This window comes from Coloeus monedula (genome assembly GCF_965178545.1).
Source record: "Coloeus monedula genome assembly, chromosome: 9".
Classification (NCBI taxonomy): Eukaryota; Metazoa; Chordata; class Aves; order Passeriformes; family Corvidae; genus Coloeus; species Coloeus monedula.
The window spans coordinates 7,226,339-7,242,973 of record NC_138789.1 but is presented as its reverse complement, the minus strand read 5'-3'; the positions used below and the strand labels follow the sequence as shown (position 1 = coordinate 7,242,973).

Below are 16,635 nucleotides of genomic sequence, written 5' to 3'. Positions count from 1 at the left end.
CTTTTGATACAGATTAAAATGGGAACCATGTTCACTGAACCCCCATTCCCCATAGATAGAGTTGGTCAAGTACATGGGACCAAGCTGTTGGGACAACCTCAGTTCTCTTAATAATTCTAAAGTCCCCAGAACATGCTGTCACTCCTTTATGTTAGGTAGGTTCTGCCCATGTTCTGTTTTTTCCAGGGCTTGCAGGAGAACAGAAGTGGCTTTTTTAATCCAATAGACTCCCAAGAACTTAACCTCCTGCTTGGGCCCCTGACGCTGGGATGTAGGACTGCTCAAGGCTCACATTTTTCCTTGCAGGCAAAACCACCATAGGGTATTACCCAACCAAGCTGATTAGAAGGATGGAGCACCTACCTCTCTGAGGGAATTTGAGAGAATTCTCTCTATGAGACAATTTGGTTTGTTCAGCCTGGAAAAGAGAAGGCTTCAGGGGGGCCTAATTGTGGCCTTCCAGTACCTGAAGGGAGCCCACAAGAAAGACGGAGGGAGACCATTTACAAGAGTAGGACAAGGGGGAATGGCTTCAAACTGACAGAGGGTAGGTTTGGATTGGATAGTAGGAAAAATTTCTTTACTCTGAGGGTGGTGAGATACCAGCACAGGTTGCCCAGGGAAGCTGTGGATGTCCCATTGCCAGAAGTGTTCAAGGTCAGGCTTGATGTGGCCCTGAGCAACCTGGGCTAGTGGAAGGTGTGCCTGCCCATGGGGGTTGGAATGAGATCATCTTTAAGATTCCTTCCAAACCAGGCCATTCTGGGATCATTAGATGATGATGGTGTCATTGATCTACTGATACACTGTAACCTTTGGTGGGGCAAGACTGTGGCTAAGACTTTGCCAGGGCTTTATGAGCAATAGTGGAAGAGTGTTTATATCCCTGGGGCAGCCTATTAAAAATATGCTACACTCCCTTCCCGGTGAACCTGAATCAAGCCTTGTTGTGTTCCTGGAGTGGAATCACAAAAACCATATCTTTTACACCCAGGGCTGCCATCCATGACTGGGGCACTCCCTGAAGCTGAGTTACCAGTTCCTCAGTGTTTGGCACAGCAGTGGTTAAAGGCTCAGTATTGGCATCTTTTCTCCAAGCCTGGTCCCACCCTGTCTATGCATCAGTAATCAACAGTTAATTGCCATCTCCATTCCAGTTTTTGGATTAGCCAGACTGGTGAATTGTATGGGGTGAAAGTTTGGTGAGTTATTAATTGGTGCATTATATAGGGAGTGGGCTTTGGCATTGATTTGTCTTTTTTTGAAATCAGCTGTAACTTCAGGAGTTCAATTTTGTGCTGCAGCAGAGACTTGTATCGTGGTACATTAGTAGCTTTTGAATGAGGGAGTGTAAGTGCCGTGTGGGGTGAATGCACTGTAGTATCTGGATTTCTTTTAGGGTCAGGGTTGAACAGGAGGACCAAAAGTTGCTCTGCATCAGCTGCCAGGTTTGGCTGCTCAGAACATCGAAACCAAAAATGTTTTCATTGTGATCTTTTACTGCAAAGTGAGGGGAGGACGTGTGCTTATCGCCTGGGAGCCATAAATTAGCCTTGGTGGTTTGGCACGTAGCACTTGCTCCGTTCATTCCAGTGATTTCAACTCTGCCCAGTTTTTCAGTGTCCTGCTGTGCTAATAGTGGAATATGTGTTCCCTTATCTGTTAGAAATGTCATTAATAGTTGAGGAGGCCCACCTGGAATCAGAATGTATGGGCTGTCATTATGTATGCATTCATAGGATTCCACCTGCTGAATTTCAGTCCACCCTGGCTTAGGGGCACAGCACTTTTCAAACTGAATCAGATTGAATGGGATTGTTTCTCGGGTATGATTTCCCACTCCTCCTCAAGGTTCAGTTGTCTCTTCTGTTTCTATAATGCATCTGGCTTCATCCTCAGGGGGATTTGAAGGAGACAAAGAATCATCTTCCCCCACTTCTCTGGCATTGGGGTCACCCCATATGTCTCCATCCTGTTCCTCAGGGAATATGATTAGTTTTCTAATCTGTATGATGGCAGGGGGATCAGGAGCTCACACAAGCATCATATCTACCTTTTCTTCCAATTTTTATTTTTATCTCCTCCTCTTCCCCTAAACGTTTCTGCAGTTGCTTTTCCCTATTTTTCAGCTGTGACCAAATACATTTTAAGTTGCTCCTTTTCTGATTTCAAAGCAGTATATTCTACATCTGCCATTTTTTAGGAGAGAGGATGCTCTGATTTCCTTTTGCACACAAGATCAGTTGCCCTCAATACTGCATCAACAATTGTTTTATTGTTGTTTTTCCAACATTTTTGGGCCCATTCTGTTCCCTCTCAGGATGGTACACACTTGTGTCAACCCAAGTAATATTAACAGTAACATGCAGAAACCTAAGCAAGGTGTCCCTGGCTTGGGACAAGGGAGAGGAGAGTAGCCCATTGCCCGTCTCCAAGGTATTTTTGGGTCTTCCTTCTAACTAGGTGAAATTTCTACCCTCTTTATGTATAGCCCAATCTTATCCCCCTCCTATGTTACATACGGCATGATCTAGGTGGAGAGCTGAGTAATAGAGATATATATGTGGCAGCAGGTATTTCATTAAGCTTATTAGCCTGTGCAGCAGTGTGTGTTTCATTATTTAAATAACCCTTAATCTGGAGAAAGTTACTTTTTTGGCCACGGTGTCCTTCAAAGTTCCAGTCACAGGACTTTGTTCCGTTCTGTGCAGTTCTTCAGAGCCAAAGCAGGACAATCTCATCTCACAGAACCTCTTCCTTTGCCCAGCTCATCCTTTCTTGATGTCAACTATGCACATCTCCATCTGCAAAGTTAACGTGGAGGGTACACAGTGTAGGCTGTAGATAGTAAGCCTTAGCCCTTGCCTGGCTCCTTGGTCATCACCCCACAGCATCCCCAGGATTTGCAGTTCCTTGGCTATTGTACTGTCCCTATGGGTATTCTGCTACTGGGCATTGTGTCTCCTTGTGCATCAAGTGCTTGGCTCCTTGTTTGTTGTGTCTCCGGGTATTACCCTTCTGGGTGTCGAGCCTTGCATATTATGTCACTGGTTAATGTGCCTTTTTGGGTATTTTGCCTCCAGGGACATCATGCCTTAGGATATCATGCCACTGGGTACTGTGCTTCCTTAAGTGCTGCGCATCCTTGTGCATCTTGAGTCTGGGTATCGTGGCTCCTTGGATGTTTTGTCTCTGGGTGTCACACCCTGGGTACTGGTCCTCCTGGGGTGTCACACCTCCTTGGATATTGTGCCTCTTGGTATCAGGTCTCCTCAGGCATCACACTTATGGTTATTGAAACTTGGGTGCCACTGGGTTCCATACCTCTGGGTAAGATGCGCCTGGGCACTGCACCTCTGGGTGCTGTGCCTCCAGGTACAACACTTCTGGCTGCTTTGTCTCTGGGTATCATGCTGGCTATGGTGCCTGGCAGGGCACGCAGCCACACCTGACTGGTGACAGTGTGTTTAAAGTCATCATGCCTCAGTTTCCCTCCATGATGGGTTGTTGCTGCAGGGGCTGTGGCAGTTGTGTCTGCCTCCCCTGCTCCCTGTCAGGCTGGCAGTGCTGTGTCCCCTGCTGCAGGGTGCTGGTGTGGTGTGGAAGGCTCTGGGGACATGGTCCCGGGGACCCTACCATGGCGTGCGCCACAGGAACATGCTGTCCCTACTAGGCTGTTGGGGCTCAGCCTTGTGCATGTGGGCAGAGCACTGTGCCCACACTGGTGCTGGGGCACATGCCCACCTCCCCGCTCACTGGGCCCCACCAAAAAGCTGTCAGGCTGAGATTAGAAAATAAACATTCTGATTTCTTTAAAAGGGAAAAATCCCAACAGTCCAGGGGTTTTTTTATTTGTTGGGGTTTCTCTCTTTCTTTTAAATTATGAAATGACTCACACTTCTGAGCTGAAAATAAACCCGATTATGGCTGCGGTGGGGAGCTGGTGAGCCATGACAGCTCAGAGGCACAGGGTCCTTCAGAGAGCAGCCAGGGCCAGCCCTGCCTCGTTCCCCCAGATCCTCCCTGGGGGCTGTGGTGGTCTGCTGTGGGGGCTCAGGTGGCCCTGACAGGGCTGCTAATGGAGCTAAAGTGCTACTAAGGGGACACTGCCATCTGCACAGCCCCCAGGGCCTCGTGTCTTTGCACTCAGAGCCGCTGCCCGGCGGCTGTGGGAACACACGTGCATCCCCACGTGTGCACAGACACCAGTGGGCCCCCAGCCACTCTCCCTGGTCCCTCTGGCACAGCGCGGGGTGGCGCGGGGGGGCCAGGCCTGGACCCCCGGTGCTGTGTGTGACACGGCCGTGCGCTGCTCTCCGCAGGGACCCCTGCAGCAGTGACGTGCCAGCTGTGGTCCCCGGAGCCACACACATGGCGGGTAAGGCACCCCGAGAGCCCCGGTACCCTGCATGGCCCGTTCCCGTGCCCCACCGAGGGGGATGCACCCGTGCATTGCCTCAGGGATGGCCAGTGGCTTTCTGGGCCCCAAGGCATCCCCATGTCTCTCCTCGGGGGCAGACGATGTGTGGAGCAGCCACTTTGCTCGTCTGACTGCTGCTCGCCCTTGCTCCCTGCCAGCTTCCCAAGAAGGGCCGTGGGGTGAAGGCAATGAGGACCCTGTGCCAGCCGAGCCGAGGGCGTCCAGTGGCCCCCCGAGTGCCCAGCCCCAGTCTGGCCCCTTGGTGCAAACGTGTCTCCTCCGGGATCTGGAGATGGGTCCCCTCGCCCAGACACAGACCCTGCGGGATTTCGAGCAGGTGAGACCGCGGGGCGCTGGGACCCCCCATGGCATCGCCAGGGCCCTCCCGGCACTGCCGGATGCTTGCAGGATTCATGCCGGGTCCCCTGGACACAGCAGAGGGGTGTGGAGCGCAGGAGGGGTCGCGGGCAGGTGGGGGAGGCAAAGGGAGAGGGGGCTGAGCCCGGCCGGGCGCCACGCTCCCCTCACCGCCCTCACGGCTGCGGCGCGTGGGGGCCTCCGGGGCTCGGGTTTCACCACTCGCTGTCCCCGCTCCAGCGATTCCTCAAATAGCTCTGGGAGGCGAAAAAAAGAGGAAAGGGAGAGCAGCGGGGCCAGCGACGGGAGCTGCGGGCGGGCAGGGAGCCTAAGCTGTGTCCCGGCGGCGCCATGTGAGGGGTGCCGGGATGCCCGCCCCATGGAGCGCCGGCCATGGCTAACGGGTACCGCACGCTCTCCCAGCACCTCAATGACCTCAAAAAGGAGAATTTCAGCCTCAAGCTCCGCATCTACTTTCTGGAGGAGCGCGTCCAGCAGAAGGGTGAGGACAGCCGGGACGATGTCTACCGGCGGGTGAGTGCCTGTAGGAGACGGGTGAGGAGGTTTCCTCTCTTTTCTGGGAGGGAATGGGGTCCGGGGAGTGTAGCCGGGAGGGATGCCAGGGAGGGCGTCGGGCACTGGGGCTGGGGGAGCTGCTGTGTGGGAGTTTGTCCCTCATTTCCTTTGACAGGAGTGGGGAGAGGGTTGCGAAGGCCGTCCCCAGCCTGGTGGGGTGCCCGGGGTGGGTGACAGTGCCAGTTTGGGGACAGACAGATGGAGTGGGTACACCCCATCCCGGTGCCGACAGGCTAAAATTCCACCTGTGCCACTCACTGACAGGAGCACCCAAAGCCCTGCCGTGGGGTGGGGGTCCCCCATACCACTTCTGCTTCATTCCCGTGGGCAGTGGGGCTGGGGGGTCCAGGCAAGCATGAGGGCATCCTACCCACCTCCTTCCTGCTCCATAGAACATTGAGCTGAAGGTGGAGGTGGAGAGCCTGAAGCGGGAGCTGCAGGAGAAGCAACAAGCTCTGGACAACACATGGTGAGTGGGGCTGGCCAAGCCCCTCACCCCAGGGCAGACATGGTGCCCACGCACTGCCTGCAGTGGCTGTGGGGGCATGGGGACGGGGTTGTCTGCCTGCACCCTGCCCATAGCAGGCGGTAGAGGGGCCTGCAGTGGGGCTGGAGGGGTTTGCAGTGGGGCTGGGTATCCAAAGGGCTCCTCTTACAGCCCCGGCGCCAGCCAAAAATAAAGGACAGCACCTGTTTGGTGGGGGAGGGCTGTGCTGTGCTGTGCCCAGGGGCCGTGGCATGGGTGTCTCACCGTGGGGCATTGATGGCAGGGAGGCCAGTGGCACAGCAGCTGGGGAGCCCCTGGTTTCGGGAGTGTGTGGGGAGTGCTCTGGTGAGTCAGAGCCTAAACAGGTCCCGGTGCTGCCACAGGAGCTGTGTCCCCAGGGCAGCAGTGCTGGGAGTGTGCAGGACATGGGGGCAGCCAGGCTGAGGGCACCTGGAGTGGTACAGATCACCCAGCCCAGCTGCTTTGGGGTGGAGACTTCCACAAGGCCGTGCCATGCTGTGCTATGCCATGCTGTGCCACGCTGCACAGTGCCAAGCCATGCCATGCCGTGTCAACCCATGCCATGTCATGGGAGATGCCGTGCCACACAGTGGCACACCGTGCTGTGCCTGGCAGGGTGGCTGCGGAGAACCAGACGACCCGCAGCCAGGCCGTGCTCCGGCAGCAGTATGAGGAGCGGCAGCGGGAGTCGGAGCACGTCTACGAGCTCCTGGAGAACAAGATCCAGCTCCTGCAGGAAGTGAGTCAAGGGGTAGTGGGGGCCAGGGAGGAGCTGGGGGCCGGTGCCTGGGGGCTCACCCTGCTGCCATGCAGGAGGCCAGGCTGGCACGGAGTGAGGCCGAGCAGGCCACAGCGCTGGCCAGAGCTGAGGCAGAGAAATGCCGGGAGCTGACAGGGAAGCTGAAGGAAGTGGCAAGGACAAAGCAGGAGGACAGGAGTGACGATGGCTGCAGCACCATGGCCCAGAGGTAAGTGTCCAGGACATGTGCCCTCTATGTTGTCAGCCTGTGCCCTGTGCCGGTCCTTGGGGACTACCAGGGGGCTTGTGCTGGGCACGACTGAGGCACTGTGCCTATCTGGTGGGGTGCAGGGGTCACCCCAAGGGGGGAGAGCTGGGCTGTGGGGAAGGGGGAGCAGTCCTGAGGCTGCTCTGCTTTGCCCCAGAGATTGGCCTCTGTCAGCTGGCCCCAGTGTCATCCCAGGGCCAACCCAATCCCTGAGCATCCCATGCGCTTTTGTCCCTTTCAGGAGGATCGAAGAGCTGACCCAAGAGCTGGCTGCCACCAACCAGCTCGTGGAAATGCTGTCAGCAGAGAAGCGTGACCTGCAGCAGCGCCTGGAGGGGTCTCCAGTCATGGAGGGGCAGGTAAGTGGGCAAGAGTGGGGGGACCCCAGGGAGGAGGACATCCACTCAGGGCTTGGCTGGTTGATGTCATCCCTGTCTACTTTTGTGGCTGCGGCCAGGGCTGTGCCATGTTCAGGCTGGCAGGGTCAGGTGATTGCGAGGAACTAGGGGGAGCAGGGGGCCTCAGAGGACATGGTGTGAGCTGTCAGGGGACAGGCCACCAGCCTGTGCAGTCCTTCTGCGGGTGTTGGTGCCGCTTGCTCCCGTCTGCCATTTAAATCCCAAGTATTAAAATACTCCCGGCAGCCTGGCATGGTGCCAGGCAGGATTTCGGTGCTGTGAGAGATCAGAGCGGCATGTTCCTGGCAGCTGCACAGCTCTGGCCATGCTGCATGTTGGTGGCACGGTGCTGTCCCCAGCAGCCGTGGGCCATCAGTGCGTGAGTGAGCTGCCTGTGTGGTGGTCCTGAGGGGACCCTGGTGTTTGCCCACGGGCGTGGGCTGCTGTGCAGGTGCTGGTGGCACTGTGCTGTGGGGACATGCCCACCCACACTGCCTGCTGGGGCTGGGCACTGGGTCAGGCTGGCACTGGGATGTAGCACTGGCACTGCGGTGGGGGCCTGGCACTGGGACAGGCACTGGCATTGGGACGGGGATGTGGCACTGGGGTGAGGATCTGGCACTGGGACAGGTGCTGGCATGGGGACAGGGACGTGGCACAGGCATCGGGGTGGGAACCTGGCAGTGGGACAGACAGTGGCATTGGAACGGGGACGTGGCACATGCACTGGGGTAGGGAGCTGGGACAGGCACTTGCATTGGAGCCAAGCACTAGTGTGTGGGTGGGTGGGTGGCTCTGGCACTGAGACTGGACCCTTCCGCTGTCGCGTCGCGATAGATCGCTGTCAGTGTCTCTGCCGCGACCCCCGGCGCTGCCCGTGCGTCCGGGCAGGGCGCGGACCAGCACTGCGCATGCGTAACGCGGGCGTGGCAACTACATATCCCGCCATTCGTTGCGTGTACTGCGCATGCGCGGGAGGCTGGCTCCGCCGCCATCTTGAAATCTGAGCCAGAAGCCGGGCGCTGCCGTGGCAGGAGCATCATCGGCTCCGGGCGGTGGGGCCGGGGCGGTGGGGCCGGGGCAGGAGGGGCAGGGGCAGCCCGCGGTGAGCGGCAGCTCCGGGGACGGGGGCTGTGAGGAGAGAGGGGACAGCATCGGGGGGTCGAGCTGTGAGGCGAGGGAGCAGCATCGGAGGGGCGAGGGGGCCAGCCAGGAGAAGGGGCAGCCCAGGTGTGGCTGTGAAGATGTGAAGGAGGTGGTGTAGGGTGAGATGTTTCTGTTGCATCAAGAGTCCCGGCGTGTCACCACCCTAAAAAGAGGGGATTGGTGCGGTGAGACGTGCCGGTGGGCTCAGGGATTGAGGGAGATGTGCTGACCTCGGGAAGGTCTGAGAGCCTGCAGGAGTAGGTTTGGGTGCCAGGAGGGAGGGAGGATGAAGGAAAACTGCCGGATTTGCGGCCGGGAGCTGTGTGGCAACCAGCGGCGATGGATCTTTCACACGGCGGCCAAGCTGAATCTGCAGGTGCTGCTCTCCCACGTCCTGGGCAGGGAGCTGTGCCGGGATGGCAGGTCCGAATTCGCGTGCAGCAAGTGTGCCTTCATGCTGGACCGCATCTACAGGTTCGACACGGTCATCGCCCGCATCGAAGCCCTCTCCATCGAGCGCCTGCAGAAGCTGCTGCTGGAGAAGGACCGTCTCAAATTCTGCATTGCAAGCATGTACCGCAGGAACAACGATGACTCCAGCACGGAGGACAGGGCTGGGGAGGGGACTGTGGACCTTTCCAACCTGCCTGATGCACGGTACGCTGCCCTCCTTCAGGAGGACTTCACTTACTCTGGGTTTGAATATTGGATGGATCAAGAAGAGCATGGGCTGGAGCCACACAGCTGCCACCACTCTGAGGGAGCAGGGAACCGCCCACGGCGCTGCCGGGGTTGTGCTGCCCTGCGTGTGGCTGATGCTGACTATGAAGCCATCTGCAAAGTGCCCCGAAAGGTGGCCAGAAGCATCTCCTGCGGGCTGTCCAGCCGCTGGTCAGCCAGCATAGGCAACGAGGAGTCATCTGTGTGTGATGTGGCCGAGTCCACAAGCTCCAGGGTGGCTGTGGATGGGGACAGCATGGAGGAAGGCACGCCTGCATCCTCTGTTGAGTCCCTGGACACCACTGTGGAGGCAAGCCCTCCACAGCAGAAGGATGAAGATGCAGATAAGGGACTGAAAGGGAATGGGAAATGTGACGATTTCTCAGATGACCGCATGACCCCAAGCTCTTCACTGAGCGGGAACAGGCTGGAGCTGGCCCTCAATTTGATCAAGACTTTGGACTATAAACCCCTTCAGAGCCCCCGAGGCAGCCGACTACCTATTCCTGTGAAGTCCAGCTTGCCCCCTCCCAAGCTCAGCCGTGACTTGGCAGATGGCAGTGCTTCTGCTGGCTTAGCGTGTGCTAGTTCTGCCTTCCTGAACACAGACAGAAAATCGTTTTCCAGAGCTCCTTTGGGCCTTCCCCTGGAAATTTCTGAACTGCAGGAGCTGTGGGATGACCTCTGTGAGGATTATATGCCGCTGCGGGTACAGGTAGAGGTCACGGTGCCACCGTTCCATTGAGCATTGTCCTCGTGGTCCAGTGCTGAGCCCACTGGGGATTCTTCTGTGCTGAGATAATGCAGACAGCCACGTGTGGCTGAACCGGGGCTAAGAATAGGCAGCTCGGTCCTTTTTAGGTGTGCTGCCTCTCTCCTCAGTCATTCTCTTGTCTCCCGTTTCCTCCCGGTGTTCTGGGAAATTAACCTTCCCCCCCATCAGCCCTCCCTGACAATGCAGTCTGCTAGGTGGGTCTAAGCTCTTTGTCATTTTCCTGCTGAGAAAGCACCAGTTTCACTTCATCTTTAAGAAGTCGGTGTGGCTTTTATCCACAACCAAAGGGAGTATTTTAAGCTTCTGGGCATGTGTTTTGCAGCAAATGTGTTTTCTTTGTGCCTGAGTAATGGCTGGAGTGTGAGGAACGCCTGCCTCCAGCGCTGCCTCTGCAGGTCAGGCCTCCGACCTGCCAGAGCCGCCCAGGCATCTGTGGCGTATGCCCTGAGGAAAGGGTGTTTTCCTTGCAGGTGGATTTGTGCCAGAGGATGACTTTACTGTTGGTATTCAAGATAATAGGTTTATTTTCTGATCCTTTGAAAAGATCTATCAATTAGTGGCAGGTGTTGCTGAGGGGTGATGAAAGCTCCTGCTTTTGGGCTGCTGTTATCTGTCTTGATAGCAGTCCTAGCTCCCGGTTGCCTCTGGTTCGCTGGCTTTAATGAAATGTTGTTCAGTATGCAGTCAAAAAGCTGAACTTGTAACTTCTTTACTACTTTCCGTAACGAATAGAAGGCCTCAGTCAGGTTCAATTCAGGAATATCCGTGTCAGCCTAATTGCATTCCCATTTGCAGCCTTAGTGCTGCCTAATGCTGTAGGTAGCCTGGGGGATTAGGAAAATGCTCGTTTATTACTATGGCAACCGTGGCAGTGCTGAATTGCTCTTCCTCTTTAGCCGGCGCTGTTTGCTGCCCCATCTGCTCGGGCGTTTCCCGGAGCCGTGTGCTTTTTTCCATAAAAGCCTGCTCAAGAAACGATGCTAGGGAGGAACGTAGGAAAACTAGTTTTAATCTGGAGCACAAAGGCATCGCGCTGGCAGCCGGCGGCTGAGGATGTGAACCAGGGCATCGTGTCATTTGCTGATGATTTTCACTGCTAGGGATGTGTTTGCAGGATAAAATTGGGCTTTCTCTGAACAACGTGGCACAGTCAGCGTGGCGTGTTTACAGGTTGGCTTTGTGTCACACATGGCCATCCTCGTCTAGGAACTGTGTTTTGAAGAGTTTCTCCAGCCTCTGCCATCCGACCGTCCCTGCCAGGAATTTATCCTGCGGGATTTTTCACTGCCGGTTCCTTGCCATGACAGTAGCAGCTCAGGGTCTGGCTGAAGGGGGAAGGGCTTAATCCTTCCGATGGCTTTAAGAACAAACATGGGAAGGCAGATGCAGCTGGTAGGCTAAATAGTTCTTGTACAAATGATTTTTCTTTCTCTTTGTAAGAGCAACACTCTTCCTATAAGTCAGGTGCTGCTGCCATCCAGCGATTCCTGTGCATAAATGTGAAAGGAATATCTAGGATATAGAGGACCACAGTTCTCTTACTGCTTTTGCAGTTCTTTAAATTTATGGAGCATTCTGGTGACCTTGTAGGTACCATCTTCCCGGGGATTTTCTTGAACCAACAATTCCTCCCCTTCCCCACCACAGTCCCAGGGAAGTGGCACCAAACGGAGCCTTTGTGAGAGGCTCCCGAAGCTGCCTGCGGTGCCGTGCTGGCAGCGAGGGAAGTGGTGCCCTATTGACAGCCAGGCTCTTCCCTGCTGTGCTGGGCAGATCTGAGTTTGGCAGGCTCAGATAATGCCATGATTATTATTTTTTAAAGAAGTGTTCTGTTGGGGTCAGCGTGTGCTGGCACAGCTGGGGCTGTGCTGAGGAGAGATTGTCAGTAAAATGCTGATGTTGGAGCTGGGGAGCTCTGCTCCTGACATGGCTGCAGGGAGGCACGAGGGAGGTAGCTTGGGCTTTGGAACTTTGGACTCTGGAGCTGGCTCTGCCTTTCCCTTCCCTGCTGTTAGCTCCTTCCAGGTTTTCTGCCATTTTTTTTTTAAATGTAAAAATTGAGGAAATGGGGTTTTCTTTTTTTTTCTCTCTGTTTTAATCAACCTTATTTCAAAATAGCTGCTGTGACAGATTCCAGCAGCTCTCCCTGTCTCACTCAAAGCCTTCTGGCAGAGAAAATTTGTAATCACCATGACTGTGAGTTTTCTCTAAAATCCTAACAAAACATCAGGGTAAAGGGAAGTGTTACTTCTGTCTGTGAGAAGCAGTGCACAGACCTGAAGGAGCTTCCCTGCGCTGCCTGGCTTTCCCACAGAGTGTTTCTGTGGCTGCTGAAGAGGAGGATTCAGTCTGACAGAGCTAATCGGAGCTGACTGTTCTCACTGTGCTGCACTGCCTGGATCTGGTGCTCCTGTTTGTGCTCCATAAAGACCTGCCACGTTTCCATGGCCTCTGTGCTGCATCCTTGCAGCCCTTTCCAGGGCTCCCACCTAGAGCAGGCACCAGTGCAGTCAGTCTCGTGTCGCTGATAATATTCAGGAATACTGAAGGAGTCCTGTGAGGGCTAAAGAGGTGGTTGGGATGAAGTGCTGCCCTAAGGAGTTAACTCACTGGGCGGGAGACACAGAAATTGTAAGGAGGGATGACAAGGGATTAGTGTTGTGCTCAGCCAGCCGGGTCTGGCAGGCCACATGTCACAAAGTAGGCTGTTTACATTCCCAGTAAATGGGTATGTGTCATGAAAAAAAAATCTCAGCTGTGGCACTGAATTTGCTCCTGTTTGAGGAGCTGCAGGGAATTGTACACGGTGTGGGTGCTGGAGTACTGGGAGTCATGAAGGAGAGCCCAGAAAATCACAAGTGGAGAGGTTCAGAGCAGGGGGTGGCTGCTAGGTTGTGACAGGAGGGGGAGCTGGTGGGAAGGATTGAAGGTTGTAGTTTTGATAAAGACACAGAAGCTCAGCAGAACATGGGAACCATTTCGGTGCTGGCTTTGAAGCTTTTTTAAAAGGCCAGCAGGGTGCATGGGAAGGAGAGCAGATTTCAGGGATATGGCTTGGGTGTGGGGAGAAGATCCATCATTGGCCCATAGATTGTGGTTAGAGCTAAACAAGCTGCTGGGTTCCTGGTGCAGCAGTGAGGAGAGACAGGGAGCCCAATCAGAGCCTTGGGGCACCAGGGCACTTCTGCTAGATGAGGCAGAGAGCTGCCAGGTGCCAGCCTGCCACCCAGGTGAAGGGAAACATGGGCAGAATGATGATCAGAGCCAGTCAGAAACGCACATGGAGCGTGTTTAAACCCATGCTGCAGGGTCTGTGATGGCCAACAGCTGAATAGAAGCCAGTGCAAGAGTTGAGCCCTCCTTTCATTTTTCGCTGTTTTTCTCCTTTCAGAATTTGCAGGATGAACGTCAGCAGCCAGCTCCAGGTAACCCTGCAGCAGGGGAGCACGTGTCCGATGTGCGTGCAGCAGAGCTGCAGGGCAAAATCCAGCACTTTGAAGCTGCCAACAAGGTATGTCTTCATGAGCAGCACATCCACTGCCTAGTGAGTCTGATGTGGTTAGTGTCAGAGGGTGCCTTCTGGCCTGGCTGGAGGCAGGTACCTGCACCTCTCTCCCAGCAAGGGTGTGTGCTGCTGTGTCAGTCTCAGTTGTCTGCCAGCTTGAATGAAAAGCATTTACTTTTTTTCCTGCAGCTGGGCTGTGTAATTTTTCCATATTTAATTTTGCAAATCATTATTTTGAAAGAACTTTCCACTTGCCTGGTGAGCCTTCCAGGAGCTGATGAAGGAGAGATGCACAGGGCTATTTCCCTGTCTCTTGGATTTGCATGGGCTGAGCCTGGTGTAGGAGAGAGGGGGTGAAGGCTGCATTCTGTCTTCAAGCAGCAAGGGAGATCAATGTAGAGAGGGTCCTGGTTTCATTTCTATTTAAATACTTGGTAAAGAAACATGTATCTGAGTTCTCTTGGGGCAGATCAATATTAACACCTGTTGAGAAAGGTATATGTTTTTAATTATGCTCTTGAGCACTAAAGTAAATTATATCCTCTGGAAAAACAGGTTAAGTATGGAAGAAAAACTGGGATGGAATATTTATTTAAATCTGGGGATAGCCATAAGGTGCTGAAGCTTCCTGGACTGCAAAGCTTGACAGAAATAGAGACCCAAGGCCCAGTAAATGCAGTTAGGAGTGTTTAAACAGGTTAGGGGGAGTGTCTCTTGGAGAAGAGATAACAGGACAGGTGTGTAAACTAACGAGCAACAAGAGGAAATTACGTGGCAGCACCAGCTCCTTAAGAAGTTGAGTCTTGAGTAAGTTCATAGGAGAGATGTATCATCCAACTTCAAGAATGCCAAGAGACAGCATGTTTAAAAATGCTAATGAGCACTTGTTTAACTGCACAACATGTGCTGTGTCATGAGCTTTATGGTGAAAGCAGCAAACTGTCCTGAAACTGTTTGAGTGGGTGGTATTTTCTTTAGGGTGAGAGTATCAAAGGCAAAAGTTTCTCAGGTTGTAAACCAGCCATGGAGACCAGTGAGAGGTTCCCCTTTGCTTTACAGCCATACTGTTGGCATGCTGGCACTGGCTGGGGTCTGTTGTGCTGATGCCAGAACTTAATGCTAAATAAGCCACTGATTTGATCAGTGAATGTGTAGCTTCTTCATGCTGACGTTTTTCTTTCATATTTTTTGGGAGGATTTTGGGCTCAGGCAGCCCCTTTGCTTCTGAGGAAACAGAAACAAATGATAGAAACTGGGAGGGAGGGCTGCTGGGCAGCATGAGTAAGACTCTCCTGGAGTATGTGGGAGGCAGTATGATCTGTGAACCCAAGCCTGAAACCTCTGCCCTGCACCTGAGGGAGCAGAAGCACTGGAATAAGTCCTATATGTGTTTACTCACTGGTCTCCACCCAGCTCCAACAGTGTTTACAGACTCCCACGTTGATCTTGATGTCGTCAGCACCAGGGCTGTATGGAGTAAGGAGTGGAGGGAGTCTTAAGAGTGTTTACATAGAGCATTAGGCAGGATTAAATAAACCCAACCTATTTCTGTCTTCAGTTGTTACAGGAAAAGCTGAACGAATTGAATTTTGAATTAAAATCTGTCCAAGAAACATCACAAAGGCAAGATCGTACAATCCAGAGTCTGAACGAGGCCCTGAAGGGCAAAGAGAGTAAGGTAACAGTTTTGGGTGGGCAGGTGGTGCTCACCAGAACAGGGAGCTGTGCTAGCGCTGTGGGCAGCAGCTGAAAAGGAATGCTTGAGCCATTGCTTGGCATCCTGCATCTCAGTAAATTACTTCTTGCAAAACCCTTTCATGTGGTGCTGAGGTGTCATAGTCCAGGCTGGAGGCTTGGGATGGGAGAGTTTGTGCTTGGTTTGCCACTGAGTGGGCTTCCTGTGCTTGGACTCAGACAGAAGAGCTGTACCACATCATTGAAGGGCAGAACGAGACGATGGCCAAGCTGCGGGACATGTTACACAGAAACCATCTGGGACAGCTGCAGGTATGTCCTGGAAGGCCTCAAATATGTCAGGTTTCATTCTGCAGGGATCCTGGTTTTTAAATCCCTCATGTGAAAAGAATCTCTGAATTTCTCTGAACCCTGTCTTTTGGTAGGTGTCAGAGAGCCCACTGTCACCCCAGGAGCAGCAAATGTCACTGCTCGATCTCCAAAACACACTTTTCTGCACCAAACTGGAGGTGCAGAAACTGAAGAGAGCTCAGCGCCAGAAAGAGCATCAACTGGCTGAAGCCAAGAGAGCAGCCCAGCTCCTGGAGACCACAGTCCATGAAGAAGAGCAGCAGAAAGAGGCAACCTGGAAACACAGCCAGGTATGACAAGCACTTAGCCTGGAAGTTTCTGGGTTTACACAACTAAGAAGCACTGATGTAGTCAATACTCTGCTCTCATTCGTCATTTCTGCTGACAGGAGACTGGGCACACTTGCCTAACCCCTTGCCACATGTGGCAAGGAAAATTCTCCAGCCTCCTTGTGTCATAGCTGAGGATTTAAAATCAGCAAAGACCCTTGATAGTGGGTATGTTGTCACTTGTACATCTTTGGCTGGTGCAAATGTCCCATCTCTTTTTGTGATGTTCATGTCCCCTGTTGCACAGGTTAGCTGTGCTTGACTAAAGCTCTGCCCGTGGCCAGAGCAAGGGGGTTTAGATGGATGGATACCCTGGGAAATGAAATAAATTCAAACTTCACCATCATGAAAGTGTGTTTTGAGATGTGAAAGTTGTAGCCTTGCAGATAATTTTTAGCTGTTCTTGGCTTCCTTACACTGGCCTGCATGTTGAGGACTGAATTCCAAGGTATGTGCTTTTTCCTTGCAGGAGCTGCGTGCTGTGGTACAACAGCTGCAGGCAGAGCTGCAGGACAAGGCTCAGCAGCTCCAGACTTTGGAGTGGGAGAAAAGCCATGAGCTGCAGGCCCAGGAGCAGAGAGTTCAGCGTTTGACTCAGCAGCTGGCTCGCAAGGAGCAGCTTCTGCAGGTGAGATGCAGAAAGATCTGAGTTGAGCATAATAGGTGGAGTCCCTGGTCCTCCTTTGGTGTTTGGCCATGCAAAAGTCTGTCTGTAGTTTTCATGCATGCCCTTCGAAGAAAGGAAGGAAAGAGAGGCTTCTGGGCCCCCAAGATGAGGAACAAGGCACAGGTGCCCACAGGAATGCCTGGTGAGCCCTGGCAGGTGCTAGTCAGCCAGCCCCAGGTGC

The 16,635-nt window shown here is 53.8% G+C and overlaps 2 protein-coding genes across 6 annotated transcripts in view; both read left to right on the top strand.

The window, feature by feature from the left end:
- The first annotated feature begins 5,041 nt into the window (after positions 1-5,041).
- PDE4DIP (phosphodiesterase 4D interacting protein) overlaps positions 5,042-16,635 on the top strand; it is a 28,749-nt gene continuing 17,155 nt past the window's right edge. For all 5 annotated transcript variants that reach the window (XM_082287078.1, XM_082287081.1, XM_082287079.1 and 2 more), the window contains exons 1-10: positions 5,042-5,311; positions 5,746-5,822; positions 6,477-6,600; positions 6,675-6,829; positions 7,110-7,227; positions 13,299-13,418; positions 14,971-15,090; positions 15,327-15,419; positions 15,533-15,748; positions 16,257-16,415. In XM_082287078.1, coding sequence (XP_082143204.1) covers positions 5,171-5,311; positions 5,746-5,822; positions 6,477-6,600; positions 6,675-6,829; positions 7,110-7,227; positions 13,299-13,418; positions 14,971-15,090; positions 15,327-15,419; positions 15,533-15,748; positions 16,257-16,415 — 1,323 coding nt within the window. In that variant the 5' untranslated portion in view covers positions 5,042-5,170. The remainder of the gene's footprint in view (positions 5,312-5,745; positions 5,823-6,476; positions 6,601-6,674; positions 6,830-7,109; positions 7,228-13,298; positions 13,419-14,970; positions 15,091-15,326; positions 15,420-15,532; positions 15,749-16,256; positions 16,416-16,635) is intronic.
- LOC309576335 (uncharacterized protein) lies at positions 8,610-9,877 on the top strand (the record flags this gene model as incomplete). The annotated part of the gene is made up of 1 exon (XM_082287567.1): positions 8,610-9,877. The coding sequence occupies exon 1, from the start codon at positions 8,699-8,701 to the stop codon at positions 9,875-9,877; it is 1,179 nt and encodes a 392-aa protein (XP_082143693.1). The 5' UTR covers positions 8,610-8,698.